This window comes from Perca fluviatilis, chromosome 22 (assembly GCF_010015445.1).
Source record: "Perca fluviatilis chromosome 22, GENO_Pfluv_1.0, whole genome shotgun sequence".
NCBI classification, from domain to species: domain Eukaryota; kingdom Metazoa; phylum Chordata; class Actinopteri; order Perciformes; family Percidae; genus Perca; species Perca fluviatilis.
The window spans coordinates 12,212,308-12,231,915 of NC_053133.1; the positions used below are offsets into that span (position 1 = coordinate 12,212,308).

Consider the following 19,608-nt stretch of genomic DNA (forward strand, 5'->3'; position numbering starts at 1 on the left):
GAACAATGAAAAAAAAGTTAAATAGACTAGAAGCTTTATGAACTGAGCTGTATCATGCACTATTTTATTCTGCTATACTACTGTTTAACCCAAACTGTCCTTATCACAGTTTGTCAAAAAGTCTTATTTTTTGAAACTATTTTAAAAATGGTGGAAGTTAGTGCATGTATAATGTCATCATCAGAGTTGAACTGCTAATTGATAATTCAGAGATTTTTTTACAACAAATGTATCTATATCATGGCTTTTGTTTGTGTTGTTTGTTTTTCCCCTTATTGTAGGTTTGGTATATTTATATTATAATATATTGGCAGATTGAAATTACCATAAAGCGCATGTGACAGTTTTGATCCATAACAAAATCTAAACAATAGAGATAAAGACTCAGCCAGTGACAAATTAAGCATCTTTATCTTGTCATGCAAACAAATTTCCATAGTGATTTGGGGTTGAATATTTAAATATTGAATATTTCCATATTTATATACCACTGTATTTCAGCTTTAGCGTCTCCCGGTGCTGGCATGCTTGGGTTCCCTACACCAGCCACCCCCTCTCCTGCCATGTCTCTCAGCACTACCCCAACCAAGACTCTTCTGCAGACTCCTCCTCCTCCTCCTCCACCTACTCTTCCTCCTCCTGTTCCCTCCACACCTTTGGCAGCAGTAAATCATACAGAGCAGCAAGGTAAAGACTCAGAGAGAGACAGCAGCAAGAAACCAGGCAACAAGCCACCTCAGATGAAGGTGAAGGACAGAGAGAATGAGAGCGGCTCACGCCCTGAGACCCCCAGCATGGCCAAGAAAAGGGAGAAACCATGTCCAGCTCCAGGGAAACCAGGAAGTGAGACTCAACTAGACGCCACACAGCTTCAGGCACTTCAGAATGCTCTTGCCGCAAGTGATCCCAACTCTTTCTTGGGAGGGCAGTTCCTGCCCTACTTTCTACCTGGATTTCCCAACTGCTTCTCCCCCCAGCTTCCTAGAGGGGTTCAAACAGGGGGCTACTTCCCACCACTGTGTGGAATGGAGAACCTGTTTCCATATGGCCCAGCAGCAGTCCCACAAGCTGCCATGGCCGCTGGTCTCTCCCCAACCGCCCTCCTGCAGCAGTACCAGCAGTACCAGCAGTCCCTCCAGGATTCACTGCAGAAGCAACAACAACAGCAGCAGAAACAACTTGAGCAACAGCAGAAACAACAACAGAAGCAGCAACAGAAACCAACCCATGTGAAAACACCCCAGAGCATACAGAGCACCACCACTAATTCCTTCAAACCAAAAGAAGCTATAGATGCTAAGGAGAACACAAACAAAGGCTCTTCAAAAAAAAGCACAAAAGAAGAACCGAAAACAAATACCAAAAGTACCATGGATTTTCCAGACGCTTTTATCGTTCCGTCCGTCAAGCATGAGTTTATATGCAGGAAGTGCCAGATGATTTTTGCTGATGAAGATTCTGTGGTGTGTCATCAAAAGTCCTTCTGTTACTTAGGACATCCTTTTACTGACCTGCAAGAGACAGTGCTTCGAAAGGCAGTGAGCAATTACACTTGTGTTGCCTGCAATGTGGTTGTTAACGGGAATGAAGCACTTGGCCAACACCTTCAGTCGAGCTTGCACAAAGAGAAAACAATCAAACAAGCAATGAGAAATGCCAAAGAGCATACTAGATTATTACCTCACTCTGTCTGCTCCCCTACTCCTAACACCACATCTACCTCGCAGTCTGCAGCTTCTTCTAATAACACCTTTCCTCATCTCTCTCACTTGTCCATGAAGTCCTGGCCAAATGTCCTGTTCCAGGCCACCACAGCCCGGAAAGCTGCTTCCTCCTCCCCGTCTGCCTCTCCTCCCCCCCCCCTCTCCTCACCTTCAACGGTTACCTCAACTTCCTGCAGCACCTCAGGGGTTCCAACCTCACTACCCACCGAGAGTTGTTCAGATGAGTCTGACAATGAGCTAAGCCAGAAGCTGGATGACTTAGATAACGCGTTGGAAGTCAAGGCTAAGTCAGCCTCTGGCCTAGACGCGAGCTTCAGTAGTATCAGAATGGATATGTTCAGTGTGTAGGAGTGACAAAAGGATCCCTTGCTTAAAGAAAAAAATAAGACTTTTTAAACTGCAGTTCCAAAGTTTCTCTTAACCCAAAAAATTACAGTACCAAATGATTGACTCAGGATTGTTTTTCCCATATTGATATGCTGGCAAGATATTGATTGATTTTTGTTATGGACAGAACTGTTGCAGATGCTTGACTGAGCTTATATTGTATACAAAAACATGGAGTAGGAAAAAAATCCCACAGGCTCCCTTGGGGGGGCTTGTTTCAAGCCAAAAACTCTCACGATAGCAAATTGCACCTCAGCTGGATTGTTTTCCAAATGCTAGCATGTACTGTATGGGATGACGATCCAGAACCCTCAAAGAGAATCTCTCTTAGTTTAGATAGGTGTAATTCAGTAGCTTTAAATTCTCAGGTCAGAACATAACATTTCTCATTTGTTAAAGCAGCAACAAGCCTGGGTACACTTGGCTTATAACCAAAACATGTCAAGCTTTATCGGACGCATTTCCTTGATGTGTATAGAGTACCAAGAGACAATATTACTGTTACAGTGGACGATGTGCATATCCTTTTAGTTTTGCCCTACAAAGACAGTATGGTTTTGCCACTGAGGGAATTTAGAATGGTGAAGTAAATGTGTATGATGCCCCTGTGTTTGCCAGTTTGTATTACAACAAGCTGTATCTATTTCCCACCCCCTTTTTTCTTGTAGTATATACTAATCTGTGCCAACTCTTACCTTCTCACTTTACCTCTGCTCACACCCTTTTCTGAAGAGGTAATAACTCTAGTTTTGATAGACTCTCGGATTATGTGAATATAACATTTTTCATTTGTGAATTGCTGTACTGTTACGGTACCTGCTTGTGTCTGGACTATAGTGCACTTATTTTGTTTTTATTTGTCGTTTTATTTTTTGAGTAGGCCATTTGTTAATTTAATAGAATTTTTCTGTTTGTATGTATGTTTGTGTTTTAATTATTATTTGTCTATTGAAGCAGCATATTGGTCCATATTTGTTACAGGATTGATGCCTAACAATCTAGAGACCTATTTAACAATTGGTGCATCCATGAAAGCAGTACTGTATACTTGAAACTGTTAAGGTACAAGTTGGTCACATGTTAAAAAAAGGTATGATCATTTGCTATAAGTTTGCAAACATGCTGCTTTAAAAGGGGGACAACAGCATTTTTGTTGTATATTAAAAACATTTTCATGTACTTAAAACAGTGTTACACCTATACGCAGCCATTTAGTGCATAGGTTGACGTCCTCCCATTAATTCTCTGGGCACTTCTGATGATCTACAGTTAAAGTCAACATTTTAATTTTTTCCACATTTAGTGATTTCAACATTGCAAAGTATTACCTTACAAAGTTTTGCTGCTACTGTGTAATGTTATTTTGCTTGCCATAAATTCTCTCAACTTTCTACCAGACAAAATACTGATCCATGAATTGCTTTGCTTTGCTATTTTCTTTTTTTTATATATATATAATTTTGTTATTTTGCTGTGGAACTAAGAATGTGAAAGCTGTCAAAGGGTGTTAAATTTTTTAACGAATCACTTTCTAGTTTGGTAATTGAAACCAATGTGATTCATTCCAAAGTAACAGAAGGCTATTTGTATGAAAGAAAAAGGCTTGTGAACAAAGAAAGCTACGCTGTTGTACATATTCGTAGTTGGCTGTGCATGGTACAAATTTATTAATATGAAGAAATGCAAAAATGTATTGCTTTTGGTATTTCCTATTCTGAGATGAGCAAGTAGCATGTAATGCAACTGTTTGACAGGTTAAATCAAATCATGCTTAGTTATTGTTTCAAACAATGGAATCAAGTAACATTTCCTCTTCTGTTTTATTATTGTAAAGGTGTTTTCTTTTCAAAGTTTTAAAGCAAAATGTCAGTTTTTAATTTTCTGCGTGAGCTTTTAAATTGTCATTATTTGGATTTTTAGTATTTTTACATTTACTTTAATCCTGAAGACACTTTTCGATTGTGTTTCATAAGAGACATCCTGGCCTCCCAAGGTGCAATTCTGCCATTGTACAAACATGAGCGACTGTCCTGATTCCAAAGGCTTTCACAACTCTGGCTTTTTGCCTTTCCCCACTTTGTGGCTCAGCATTATAAGACTGAACTGTCAGCTAGCATCATGTGCTAAGATGTTAGCATCAGACAGGACGCTTTCCACACCAAGGACTGGTAAAAGCTAACAAACCAACAAAAAGGATGGTCCAACAATATAACTGTACATAGATATTGCAACTGCACAGCAGCCAAAAAGAAAAAAAAAAAGAACTTTTTAAAAAAAAATGGATGGATTGTGTCATGTTTATGGGGACAGCCTTCAAAAGGTTGAATTTGGAATTGTTCTTCTGGATGTCAAAGGGATTTTCATGGCGCAATCATATCCTACACAATATGTACTCTTCAACATCTGGGTTACATAGGAAATGCACCCTGAGGTTTTAATAAGAAGAAGCCCCTATGGCTAAAACTTTAAATAAACTAAACCAAAAATGTTATTGATGTTTTATATATAGAGAGTAGTCGCATTAGTTTTTGTTACTGTACTGTTTGAGGTCTCAACTGTACCGTATCACGGTAATAACATGGTTTTGAAACCTTTTTTTTATTTTGTCACAGACCTGTTGTCATAGTTGAAATGACGTTTATTGTAGATGGTATTTGAACAACTTCTGGAAATAGTTCATCAAGTATGTTTGTTGCTCATTGTTGTGATACATTAAAAACTGTATCTGCAAACCAGTTTGGTCTCATCAAAAATTCTTTATTTCATTTTCACTCTTCCATGTTCCATTCAGCTTATTATCTTATGACGTTTCATCAAGTTTTCACTTCTCACGCATCTGATTGATTGGCAATTTGACAATAATTTAGAATATACTTAATCAAATTTGGGGGTGTTGTTCGGCATGACGCAAAGAGGAGGGTATGACAATATGAAAGTTATTATCACATTCCAATTTAAATAGATTTTTATTAATCAATCATGTTCACAATAAAATAGGCCCTCCTGGGCTGGCTGGCTGCACATACCGAGGCGGCAGCTAGCACAGGCTATTTCTTTTGCTTAACACTAAAGAAAGGCACACAATAACGTTAACAAACTAATCGATCAAGGCAGCGGTAGAAGAGCAGCTCAGGTAAAATTGCTGTTTTTGTCAATAGCTGGTAGCTTTGAAGAGAGCATAGACAATGGCTTCAGTTCCCTGATGGCAAGGTTAAGCAGTAAAAATAGTCTAAATTTAACAACACTTGAAGGGATACTGAATTGCTGATTTTAAACCAGCTTTGTGTCATGGCAGTGTGTGTGCAGATGAAAGGCCTCCCTCTGTGGCACCAGCTATGAGTTTGTTAGTGTCACGTTTTTTTTCATGAAATGCACTGTGCAAAATTCAAATAATAGGTGCTGTATATGGTTATTATATCGCAGCTATGAACCAATCAGATTGCTTGAATTGAGCTACCCGTTTTATAAAGGTGTTTTACTAGTACACTGTAAATAACAGTTGTATTAGTGCAATGTTTTTTTAATGAAGTTTCGGTATTACACTTTAAATTAATGCACGTCTTTGCCCAAAACTTTCAAGTATGCCTATGTCATACTGTTAACAAAATATGTATTGTGTCAACATCCCTCAACATCCCTCTTATAATTGTCATTCCACTCACTGACAGACTAAAATTCTAAATCATATAATGGGTATTTCCCGTCATTATGCTATTTGTGGTAATCTGACTCTCAACAGATGCAGGAGATTATGTTTGGAAGTGTCTGCTAATCTGGATTTGATCAGGTGCAGCTCTAGACCCCTGCCATTAAAAGGGAAATGTCCACAATAATAAATCATGACAAACAGACGTACAGCCACAACAGAGAGAAAAGATTAAAGTTATTACCTACGATTGGTGATCCTGTATGTGAGGACAAAAGTACATCATATTCTAACCTAGATTTCCAGATAGATAGATAGATAGATAGAAATTGTGTTTTGTGCTGCCGACTATATACTGCTCTTAAAATTCTATTAAGAAGCGAAATGCATGTCAGTGTGAGACAGGAGGGTGACTTTTTAGATCTGAGGTCAACAGATGCTGTCACATTAAAAATTGCACCTCAGGAAAACCTCAACACAATACATCACACCCTGCCAGCGAGACGTGTCCGCCACCAGTGTCAGGGTCACGGAGAAAGCCGACATTCACAAGTCGTTAAATCCACCTAATGAAATTTCACAAGGGCAGCAAAAATGAAGGGGAAGATGAGGATCTTTTCACTTCGGCAGAATCGGCTGTGGCCTTTATTGTTTCGCTTAACACACTTCAGTGTGCAGTGAAACAGCCGCGACATGTAAAAGCCTTAAAAAAAAGCTTTTTTCTCCCCCCTTCTGACTTCACCCCTCGCCCTTGACGAATGTGCTTGGCTCACAGGGTGCAACTGTTCTGCTGAATGGCCCTTTCCTGTTGCTCACCCTTAAAGCGAAGGCGGTTGCCGAGGTAGGGCTCCCCCCCCCCTCCCCCAACGCCATATTATGGGATTGAATTGCGTTTGACCTTTGTGGAGAACAATGGCTGAAGGCCTTTCATTTTTCTGGCCTTCTCAGCGCCTAGAAGAAGGACCTCTTTACTCCACGTTTTCCTTGTGGTCTGCCAGTAATTCACAAGCAGGATGACAGGGTGATCTATGCACAGTAAATGTGTGTGTGTGTGTGTGTGTGTGTGTGTGTGTGTGTGTGTGTGTGTGTTTGTGTACACAAGGGTATACACAAGTTTATTGTTCGCCAATTCTGACTCATATCTACTGAAATTGCTGTTTATAGGTCAAACAAAATATAAAACTGGAAAAAAAGAGTCATTTTGATCTGACCGTATGTTGGGGGCCACCCAGTCTTGCAACCTAACTGCACCGTCCTAGAATAAAAAGCCCCTCTGAAGAGAGTGGTAGTTCAGAAACAGCTTTGCTAAAGAGGCCTCAGCCATGAGCGGTCTTGCCCTGAATACACGATAAAAGGTTTACTGTAAATTCTAAATGCCGTTTTCTGCAACCCATACATCACTCATGACCATAAGGTTCCACCCTTACTGCACAGTGCACCCTCCTAGCCACAGCTTTCCAGATGATACAGTACAGAGGCTGCAGTTCAGGCAGATCTGCCTTTGAATAGCCTGCAGCCAATGGATTTTCTCTGGATAATACAATGTTTGGGACAGAGAGGCAGGGATTAGTCCAGACGGATACATCCACCACCCCCCACATGCCCAATCTAATTAGACTGGAATCAGTTTAAGATGAAAGCAAGCCCTAGCATCACCGCACTAAATACTGGAATTAGTATTCCCCGCATGGGAATTTAATGACGGAGACTGAAAATCCAATCACATTCACTCCCAGTTTAGCCCCTCATGCATTGGGCCTGGACAATGACGAAACGAAAGAACAACAACAGTGATTTGTCTGTCAATAGATATTGACCAACATCACATCTGAGGCCACTTGCGTATTGGCGTTACTATGTTGTCATCATTTAACGAGGATAAACAGCTTATAATCAGATATTTAAACAGTCTGTTTCTAATGTAAACCTTTGTCACATTCTGACTCTTCTTGGGGCCATCATAGAAATGAATCCAAACAGAAAATAAGAAAAGCAGAGCACGTTTTAGGACAATGTCTTGTGTTTCTGTTTATTTACAATATGTTAATGTATCCGTTCATCTATGGAATTCAAATCAACATAGAGGCATTGAACATGTCTCTATGTTGATTTGAATTCCAACAAAAAAGTGAAGCTGTTTTGTGAGGTAAAAAAGGACTTTGCTTATCCTCGCTTATTTGTTCTACTTACTTAGAAGGCTGCATTTGCACATAAAATCCTTTAACAGGGATTGGCGAAGTTAGTTATTAATCAGCTCCTTACATCAGTGCCCTGATTGCTGCACAGGAATTGAAACTGTCAAATTATTGCTATCAGGCAGACATCATCAGATCCTTTTTAGTTTCTATTATCTTACAGACTTTGAGCCCACATTTGCTGATAAAAACAGAACACATTTTGCAGCAGACATTCAAATGAAACATTCTCAAAGTCTCTTGACTTTATCTTGCCCTTATTATTATTATTTCTCTACCTAAGTATATGCCGGCAAGGGAACTCTATTTTAAAACCACTAAAATGCAAGCCATATTTCAGCTTCAGGTTGGTGATTAACGGCACAGACCAGAAATAACTCCGACACCTGTGTTCCATCCCAATATCTCCTACACCTGCGATTCATCCACAAAAGCATTACACCTGAGAAATCAGGAAACCATTGTCCCCCGTGCACAAATACTCAACATGAAATCTTATTATTTATTGCTGGCTGTATTTAGGGGTATGCACCAAAGCAGAACCTGTTGTTTTTTCTGCTAACAGGTGTAATGCAACTTTTTAAACTCATCCAACAACTGATTCTGCAAAACTTTGCTACTTTTTACCCCCCGCCCCCCCCCGCCCCACCCCACCCCCCCCTCCCGTCCCCGAGGAAATTCTGTGTGCTTTTTTAGTAAATGAGGAGATAAATATTGTTTGTGCAGTTGGCAGCACTGCATCAGTGGGGAAGAGGACACAGCAATAGGCAACAAAAGTACAATTGTTGTAGTGATGCATCCTTTAAGATGGGAAATAAACATTAACAGCATTTCTTTCTGGATTTACCCAGGCGTCAACAATGACCACACACAAACTAACATTATGAAAAAGGCAATCTAATCTTTTATATATATATATATATATATATATATATATATATATATATATATATATATATATATATATATATATATATATATATCCTTTTGGCCTGCTTTTAGTCCTTGCTGCTGCAATACCTAATTTCTGAGGTACAAAAGGAGAGAAGGAAGGTGAGGAAAATGGAGGGGCAGGAGTGCACCTGCCTTATCATTGCATTGGATGAAGGATACAATCACTGCTGGCATTTCTACAAGACACACAACCAACTAACACGTATCTTAAAGCGAAAGAGAAGGAGGAGGAGGTGTGAGGAAGAGAAAAGAAAGAGAGGCAGGCCCGAGAGAAAAAGAGACGCAGACAGACAGGCCAACAGGCTGACAGAACCTGAGTGTCAGGGACAGAGAGAACTTGAAAGAGAGAAAAAAGTAGGTGATACAGACAGCAAAATGAGCATGTGATAGAAGTGAAGTGAGAGTGAGAGCAGGAGAGAAAGAAAAGGAGGGGCGACCTGAGAGAAATCAAACATGGGCTCTGTGCAACAGAGGTACGTTGGCAAACGAGCATGTTATGGCAGCCCGCTGGGACTTCCCCGGCAGATCGTTTGTGCTGTTTCCCAATCTGTTCTGAGGAGCGGCACAGCCCCACATGGGGACGTGTGAAGGCGTCAAGATGGGATTGCTTAAGACAGATGAAACAAGGTGTTTTTTGATGCCATCTCGAGCGGACAAAAGCCTGATTTCCTGTTTTGCCTGTGACACAAAGGGTGCTGTGTAGTTTGCAGAACAGTTCAAGGCTTTTTGTTGTCAGGGCTGTAAATAACTAAACACACGAGAGGTAAAGTTACGGAGGTTCTGTATCCGCATGCCAAAAACTGAAAAATACGTTCTCTCTTTTTTTGGCATTTATAATAACTTAACACCTGTAACAAATAAACAATATTACAGTTCTCTCATCAGTTTCTTACATATTTTCCTACAGTGTAAAACAACGTGTAAAGTGAATATCCTGGCACACACCCATTTAACTCAGGACAGCCACAGCTTTCTTTATATTCAACGGACCCCTGAAACAATACCATAGTAACAGAGATCAAAGTGTCAGGCTTCGTAATATTGCTTTACATTTTAAAGGGCGCTGAGCAGCCAGGCTAAGGTTTTTACAAGGCGCGCTGAGTCGTTGGGGAAATAAGTGAGCAATGGAGGAGGGAATGAAGGAATTTTAGGGGGTGATGGGATATGTCTCACTCTATGTTCCCGTACACACACATACACTCACAAGCTGAAATCATACCATGTGCAGCGGAAGAGCAGGCGGTGAGGAAATAGAAGCTAAATATAAGGTGACATGCTGCATTCCCCAGGTCATTCACAGGCCCTGCACCAAATCACAATGCTCCACAGCTCGTCATTTATCACACACACAAGTCCAAGCCTCGCAAGGAAAATTATAAAGCAGCCAAATAAGCATGCCTTGTAATTTATAGAATCACTGATGAAGGGATGAGGAGATGCATTGACATCAAATTTGCTCAGATGCTGGGCATTCTTACGGCCCGCTTTGTGTATCAACTCAGCATCCTGGCAGGAACATTTGTAACAAAAAGCTTTTTTAATGTTTAAATGAAAATTTTAATGAGGCCCTGTATTGCTTTTCCTTTCGAGTCTTTAAGAGCCCTCTAAATCATTAAAAATTGCTCTGACTTTGATTTCAAGGTCATTTGAAGAAATAAGGCAGCCTTAAGTGGCCCTCGGACCAAAAGTGGCCTATATGCCAAAGACTGCAAATGAATGTAGCCTAATGCTTTTTAATTTGCATTCATCTTTAAAAACACAGAAGAGCCATCTCTAAGTTATAATAGGCTGAGATGGCAGTTGGAGGCCCTCTAGTCATTAGTAGCAATGCAGCTCCTCTAAAATGAAGGCCTTTCTCATCTTGTTTTTTTTTTTACTTAAGCCCATTACTACAAAGATACATTAGCCTGCTGTCCATTGCCTGTTTGTCTGCATACAATATATCTGTCTGGCTTTGTCTACGTGTGCCCACATACGCTCACATATATGCATGGATCCACTTCCTTTTCCTGCCCATGAGCATGAAACACATGCAACACCCTAATTCAGCAAACGACATGCATTGTTTGTTTAATCACATGTTATGAGATAACTCTGTAATTATGTTGTCATTTGCCCGCTTCAACACGGCAAAACGCGGCATGCCTTGCTCCTCATATTCCTTTTTTTTTTATTACAAACACCACTGTATAGAAACTACTGCCTTTTTTTTGGCAGTCACATAAAGCCTGTTTGACAGGCATATGTGTCAACTCCTAGTGCACATGAGTGTAGGGCATCAGTTGAACGGATTTTACGTACTGTACTGAACTGATGAGACAGCAAATAACAGTGTGTCCTATTAAACACAGCAAGAAGGGTTTTTCTCATTTTCTCTTATTCCCCCCATCCTTCCCTTTCAATTTTGCTTCATGTTTCCTTCTCTTCTCTGTTCAATTTCCTCGCCATTCTTTTGCCTCTTTCTTTATCTTCCTCAATGTGTGTGTCTTTCTCTCTTTTCAACCTCTCTCGCTCTCTCTCTGTCTCTCTCTCTGCGAGGTGTGTGTCTGTGAAAACTGAACATCTCCAGTGAAATTGGTTTTCTGTGGAGTAACTGATGGATCACTCTGTGTTCCTGACAGGAGTAGGGGATTGTTTATGCCATGCGAACCAATACATGTATACACACATATATACACACACACACGCATATGCAGGGGTTTAGAGGACAAGGGGGTTGTTTATGCTGAAGAAGAATTAATTTTTATGAGCCGTAGATTGCTGTTTATAGGGAAAATACTCTTTTAAGCTGCAAGAGATGTAATCTAGATTGTAGCATTCCCAACAATGAATTATGGTTTCAGAGGCAACAGCGCACCAGCCCCCCCCCCCCCCCCTCAGAGGCAACACTTTGCAGCAGCCTTCACATAACCCCCCACCACCAAACAAAAAACCAAAAAACAAACAAAAAAAAAAAAAAAAAAAAAAAAAAAAAAAAAAAAAAAAAAAAAAAAAAAAAAAAAAAAAAAAAAACAAAAAAAAAAAAAAAAAAAAAAAAACAAAAAAACCACCACAAACAAAAAAAAAAAAAAACAAACCCCCAAAACAAAACACAACCCAAACCCCCCAAAAAAAACCAACCCCAACACACACACACACACAAAAAAAAAAAAACAAACACCCCCCCCCACACACACACACACACACAGATCCTGAACATCTAACTGTAAACTAGTTAAACAAAGGAATTATTCCCATTTTCAGCCCTAAAAGTGTTATTATATATATATATAACACCAGCAACCTCTATTAGAAGAGGTGAGAAATGATTCCATTACCAGCAATCTCTCCTCTTCCTCTTCTTCTACACACGCGTGTAGTACTACACACACTCTTGATGGAGGAGAAGCTTTCTTACGTTATTATTCCAGCATATAAGGTAGCATTTAGCATTTACAGACAAGACTTGCTAGAAAATGAAAGAGGCCTTCATTTTACCATTATGTTCCAACTCTCTTGACCTCTTCACCAGTTCCCAAAATCTTTAATGTACTGCTCTGGTGTCGCCCTCGCCCGCCACAGAGACATGATACCCTTCAGCACAGATAGACACAACAAATGCACAAAATTATTTATTTCTCATGAAAGTCATATGAATGTCTTTAATAATCATATAATTACAAAACCAATCTTAAAGGCAGAAACAACTGTTATAATCTAGTTTGGATATTGCTTTGAAACTACATTTTGTAGATCTGAGCCACAGCTAAAAATAAGAGTTTGCATGTGTTAACAACCACTCAATAATTAATGAACATAATTAGTTTTATATATTTTTCAAAATAATGTAATTATTGAATAATGACCAGTAAAATTGTGTCCCGTACTGTTCATGACCAAAAACATGCTGTCCAGTCTCATGCAAAAGAAGTCCTTGATTTAACCTGGTGTATCATTACTGGATACAGGTGGAATAAAATACTTTATTTAGTGAAGACAAAAGTTAAAATGCTAAACATATGACTTCTTGCACAGTCAACTGTATTAATGTATGTAATAAATAAAGGTTTTTTATTCAGAGATTAAATTCATTCCCTGTGTCTTTTTCCTCCCAGTTTTTATCAGCACTCATGCAATAACTCGAGCGAAGATGGAGCAAATGTATTCCACCCATATGTATGAATGAATGAATGAATATGATTACCAAGTCTTGGACTTTCTCAAGGACAAAGTGCTGTGTTCTTCCTGCGTATGCTGTTGACAGCCATGTGTGTGTGTGTGTGTGTGTGTGTGTGTGTGTGTGTGTCTTTGTATTTGCTGTGATGCATTTTAAAAAACAATGTTCACCTTTATCCATGTCTCAGATTCGGATCCACGCATGTAGCTTTGAATTAGAATTTTGTGAGTTTAATTTTCTTTTCCTTTGTGTGTGAGTGAGGGGTGGGGGTATCTTCATGTGAAATTAAAGGTTCATATAGTATAACCTATGCTGGGGCTGTCCATGCTTCTTGTGGTGGCATAATCTAATTCCTTCCACACACACGCACACATACACCCAAATACCAATCTTTCCCTGGTCCCCTCCCTCACCTCCTCAGTAACTGTCACATTCAAATGCAGCCATTTGCAAGTGACGTACCCAGGAAATGCTGTCCTGTAATTGTGTTGCTCTGTCTTCCTGTGGTGAGGTAGCCGGTGGCTTGCCGCCTGCCTGCCTGCCTGCCTGCCTGCGACACACAAGAATTACCAACTGAGGGGAAAGAGGGGTGAAGGGAAGAGAGGAGGGTTACCATTAAAATGCAAAATCACCACTGCGGTGCAGTGCGGCGCCTCGTTCCCTCACTCTTTCTCCGAGGCAGCCATCTTATGATGGAACGAGTATATGTTTGATGGTGTGTGAATGTGTGTCTGTTTGAGTGTGTGTGTGTGTGTGTGTGTGTGTGTGTGTGTGTGTGTGTGTGTGTGTGTGTTGTATTTTTTTTGTGTGTGTGAGGGGTGCGTGCATGCATCTATATGTCTGTGTGTTTGATAGAGTGTAGAGTCGAGCTGCGGCGAGGAATGGTGAGATGGCGTGGGGTTGGCAGGCAGGTTTTTGTGCACGTGTAATTGTGTGTGTGTGTGTGTGTGTGTGTGTGTGTGTGTGTGTGTGTGTGTGTATATGTGAGGCAGGGGTGATAAATCAGAGCTAGGTAAAGGCTTTTTAATGCAGCGGACCCCTCTCCCAGCCTCCATCTTCTGTCAGGGCTCAGTAAAAGATGAGAGCCCCCTGGGGAACAGCACTAGCCCGCAGCATAGCAGGACTATGCCGCAGGTCACCCCCACACACTCACACACACACACACACACACACACATAAACGCACACACACAGGGGCCTGACGCATAGCCACTCACTAGGCCTTGTGAATGAGTGAATACATGAATAAATGAATCTATTGAATGCATGAATATATAAATAAAACGTTCCGCAGGAGCTGCGTTTATTGATGAACACCCCGCAAATAAATGTGTTTTTCAAATGATTTCCAAATGAATTTCTAAATGATTTATGGCCGGTGATATTGCATTTATATCAGAGAAAATATTTTCGTCGAAAACAGAATGGATATTTGGTTGATTTCTGCTTGTGCTCCTAAGGTCAAACTGAGTCTTTGTCGATGATGTGCCTCGAGTCTTGAAGCGGCCCCAAGTTTCAGGGGGCCGGATATGAAAAATATGTGGAATTTGCCAACATCTGACAATACTTAGTCGGCAATATATCTCCTGTCTGATAGAAAAAATGTGTTCTGAATTGCAGATACGCTCTCTTTTCTGGCATACCTTTTTAATTTGACTTTGAGGGAAAACACGCCGGGCTCCTAGATAGACAACCAGAGATATGACTGCTGAATGTTGTGGATGGGGCAGAGAGGACTCCAACAGCTTGGCGCAGAAGACAAGCACAAACACTTGAGAGCATAATACTTGACAACGAGCCCAGAGTGTCAGTTAGGGGCCCTACAGAGAAAAGTCTGGCATGTTTGTGAAGAGGATGAAAACAGAGACTTTGAAAATGCCAGAGAACTGATTCTTGGTTAGAATTTCAGGAAATATGGGGCCTCAATTTATGTCGTAATCTTGAAGAGCTGATGATTACAAAAAATTACTTTTATTTCAGGGATTTAGCTGAAATTGTGTAAAGAAACCAGCATAACGTAATGCCCGGACTAACAGGCACAGGCTGCATTTTGTCTATTATGCGACAATATACTTGACCCTGCTCGAACAGGGTCAGTTATAGCATGCATATATATTAATTTGGTGGGTGCTGCAGGAATATAAATGAATCATTTAGTTGACATAGTCCCATTTGGAACAATCCTCTAACCCTGCCTTACTGCTCTACGTGATAAGCTGTGGCACCACACATGAATTGTCTGTCTCTAAAAAATCATATCTTAACCTCACACAGAAATTACAAAATTACAGCTGATGATTATTAAGAGCGTTACAGCAGAGAAAATTAGACAGCACCACATACAGAAACAGTATCTGAGTCTAGAAGGTAGGACTTTGTCTGTTTGGAAAGCACCAACTCCACGGTGGAGGCTCAGACCTCATGTAGTACAACAGAACAACAGCATAATCATAAAGTTTTTTCTTCAGGGTACAGCACCGTGTTCATTCAAGAGTATATCAGCTCTGACAATGTGTAGCTCTACTCACAAGTTGTGTTTGTGTGTTTAGAGGCTGCCGTTGAGTTTGTACTGAGATGAGTGCATGTTTGTGTGTGTTTATTATTCTTTCTTGTGCATGTGTGTCTCTGTGCATCTGTTGGACTGAGCAGGTTAATGCTGGTTGACACATGCGGTTCACTGATCTCCTAGAGGAGTCGAGACTCGCAGTAAAACCTTCACACACAGGTATCCATGGCAACCACACAAATTATATTTCTTTCTTCCCCGCCAAGCCGCAGATTCCAAGATGCTGAAATGCACAAATGCATTGTCATTACCCGGCAGCCTCATACTTAACAGGGTTAGGCTTTTTCTGCCTGCTGTTCTCATTGTTCAGTGTGTTGCCTACACATGTAATTTACAAATTCCTCTTGTTACCTTTCCCCAACAGAAACTTCATATTATCTTTACATGCAGGGTGGATGCTTCTCTCTATGCCCACGTGAGGCTGCGTTATTGAAAAATTGTTCCATCCACAGCTATTATTGTGTTTTTGTTTTACATTCTTACATATTTTTGTTCTTAACTTGGCTATCAGATTTGAAATATTAGATTTAGTCAATGAATTGAAGTAATGCTAGTCAAGGACATTATTAAATATCCATGCCACTCATGCGTCTGCTTGTATTTGGTTGCTTGTGAGGATTGAAGGCCTTGTAGTAGCATTGATTGACAGATGACGGGGAATAAATCTCTGTTCTACTCCACTATCTTCCTCTGTTGTTGCTGACAACTTCTGGTTAATTGCACAATGATCACAGGCTCCCCACCCACCCCATAACAATATTTATGGAAATTAGTTTATAGCTTGAGCTCCAACAATATAAAATTAAATATCTATACAACATATTGTTAGTTCAAAAAGAAATGGCACGTTACATCACATCTAATCTGTGCATAATGAAACTGGAGACAAAAAACAAAGGTGATCATTCTGATATTTATCTAACTAAACATGGTCTGTCTGTCTGTCCTTCGGCTTTCTCGACAACCGTTTAACGATTGATTTCACACTTGACGGAAGTTTTGCTGAGGACACAAGGAAGTGCAGTGTTGAGTGCGAGCTCTTGAGATCCACGGGACATATTTATTACTAGTGCTTAATGCGGGGGTCGTTTTATTAAGCCAAGGACTTCTTAAATGAAAGAGAGATGGAGCAGGGACCCCGTATTGTATAAAATGAAGTTGCATATTAAACTGGGCATACAATAACGTGTAGGGCAGCCTAAAGCCTTTTTTTGCATAGAATACTAAGCTATTAAAATATGAATTGTTGACATGATTTTAAAAATCATCTTTCAGTGTTACACATACATGCGGCACAGTGAATCCTTAATTAACTATATTTGTGTGTGACTATCTTAGTGACTACCTTACATATAGGCCAGTAAGCCTATCATCAGTGGGGATTTATATTTGCTAATAATATGTTGGAATTATGTTAAGACATTTTCATTTTTGAAAAAACTTTCAAAAATTGACAATAATTTGGAGGCCCCCCTGCAGTGACTCTGAGGACCCCCTAGGGGTCGTGGACCCCCTGTTGAAGATCTCTGGCTTAATGTACACACTGTGTAGTGTATTGAGTGTATAATGGACCCTTTATTAACTGTTACACCACCGAACAGCATGCTGGGTACAGCTCGCTCTCTGTCGCTCGCTACAGCACATTCAAGAACAGATGAAGACAGAGAGACCGGAAATGTTACATGGTAGTAAACTCAAATGTTTCAAGCACCAGTATGTAACTTTAGAAATGAACGCTTTTGTTCCTGGAATTAACCTGGTGCCAAATATCTAGCTGTTAGCAAATGACATATATGTGCCTACTCTAGCATAGGGGACGCAACTATGTCATGGCAGGTGTACTGCTCAGGACCCAAGGAAGTGCAGTGTCCAGGGTGAAGTTGTTTGGATTATTCTGGAGTAAGCTCCAAGCAGCAATACCGGAGGTCAAGCAATTGGCCTGTTCAGTACCGGCACGTTTTGAACAAACACTGCCTTATAATCTTTATAGTAACCTCAATTACAGTGAACAGATGGAAATGGTGCAATGTCAAAAAAAGTTTATAAGAAAGTTCAGTTTGTACACCACACATCAAACATCCATTTCTAACAATCATCGTGGATAAGACTATACTGTACCAAAAGGTGTACTAGTACCGGAGCCAAGCGCATGCCTCCTTTTTCATCTCTTTGAGGGGAAATAGGAATAAGCACATTGTGTCTTGCACCACATTCCTAAACAAGCAGAGGTTCAATCACATTTGGAGAAGTTATCAAAACTTTCAAAGAGCTCAGCTGGCGCCTTAAGCCACAGGAAATTCACTGGGACATCTGGAGGGATGTGTGCAGATTACTGCTCATTTAGTCTGTTCTAGACATCAGTAGGAAGAGGACTGAGATGGCTCAACACACGCACAGACTGGAGGATGCACACACACACCCAAACAGGCTTTGCTTTGGCAGATCTAACCCCAGGCGCACCACAACACACCTGTGTATAATCCCCCATGATGCCCTCTGGTCGTTTGTCCAATCCCCTCGCAACTCCTGCCCTTGCACATCCAATCAGAGGACAGGTCAGGTAAAGTTTGCTTCCATCTCTTTAGCCCTGTGTTAGTGTAAGACGATGTGAAATATAAAATACTCTGCTGGTGTCTGTTTGGCGATTTTATTTAATGCAGTCTCAAATACCCCACTTGTCCAGTTAACACTGTAATTTAATGTTCAGTCAGAGAAGGGGAAAAATATATACAAAGAAAAAGCATTTAATGTGATGTTCAGATCAGATGTATTCAATTAAAGAGATAAAAAAGTAGATTAACTCTATTATATTAATATATACTTGTCACAACTTCAGCCAGGCTTTAGTTTTTCATTGTTTCTTGTTTTTGCCTAACTAAAACTCTCATGTCATTTCAGACTCTGCCACTCCCTCTTTCATTACCTGCTGATTCCATTCACGTGGCCTGCCCCACCCATACTCACCTGCTCTTCATCAGCTAATCAGCCCCTCAGTATATGTAACCTACCGCCCCATTGCCTCAGTTTTTTGCCAGATTGCCGTGTGTGTTACTGCCAAGCTCTCCAGTGTTACTTAGTCTGTATTTGCCTGTTCTGGCCTTGCTTGCCTGTTTATGGGCCTTGGATTCTGCCTGCTCCTCTTCGGTTTTGTTTGCCTGTGTATCAGATTTCCCAGTTTGACCCTGTCTAAACTCTGGTAAGTAAACTGAACTTTTCTTGCAATTCTGTCTTATTGTCATGCTGTTGGATCCTTGGCCGCCATTTTGTGAAACCTGACAAAACTATAACTAATTACAACATAACACAAGTTGATAAAAATAACAATCCACCAAATAAAACAAAGGTGGATAAATAAATAAATACCTATGCAGTATAGTCTATATCCATGACGTTCCACTTCTGGGATTGCGCCAGTACCAACGAAAATTTTGCCAGATGTCCCTCTTTTCGGCCGGATGTCCGTTACCTTCGGCTTATTTTGTTTTGTAATTTTAAACTCTGGTTGATTTATGAGGACTATGGTTAAGTGCTCCTCAGATCTCTGCAGGGTAAATCCAGACAGCTAGCTAGACTATCTGTCCAATCTGAGTTTTCTCGCACGACTAAAACTACTTTTGAACGTACACATCTTCTGAATGAAGCTATTTTGCTCCGTCCAGCGCTTGGCACCGCCCAAGACGATTGGCATTGATTTAAAGAAATGGCGATAAAACAGAGCACGTTTTTCTCCCATCCCGGAATGCTGTGTGGAATAGCCAGACCCTCCTCCGCGGCGCTGTGGAGGAAGTTCTGCCAATGCAAAACTATATGCAGTGTAACAAGATATATAATATTGAGTTTATATGAATCTGCCCTCGACATCTGTGACTGACTGTGTGCATGTTGTCAGGGATATCTTTGTTTCTGATGTGGAGGAGGATACAGCCTACATTTCAACTTTTTTTTTTAAAGTTATACAGTAGCATAACCTTTATTGACGTG

General features: G+C 40.4%; 1 protein-coding gene across 3 annotated transcripts in view; it reads left to right on the top strand.

The window, feature by feature from the left end:
* Window positions 1-4,846, top strand: part of zfhx4 (zinc finger homeobox 4) — an 86,765-nt gene extending 81,919 nt beyond the window's left edge. For all 3 annotated transcript variants that reach the window (XM_039789690.1, XM_039789689.1, XM_039789692.1), the window contains exon 12: window positions 502-4,846. In XM_039789690.1, coding sequence (XP_039645624.1) covers window positions 502-2,072 — 1,571 coding nt within the window. In that variant the 3' untranslated portion in view covers window positions 2,073-4,846. The remainder of the gene's footprint in view (window positions 1-501) is intronic.
* Window positions 4,847-19,608: the final 14,762 nt, after the last annotated feature.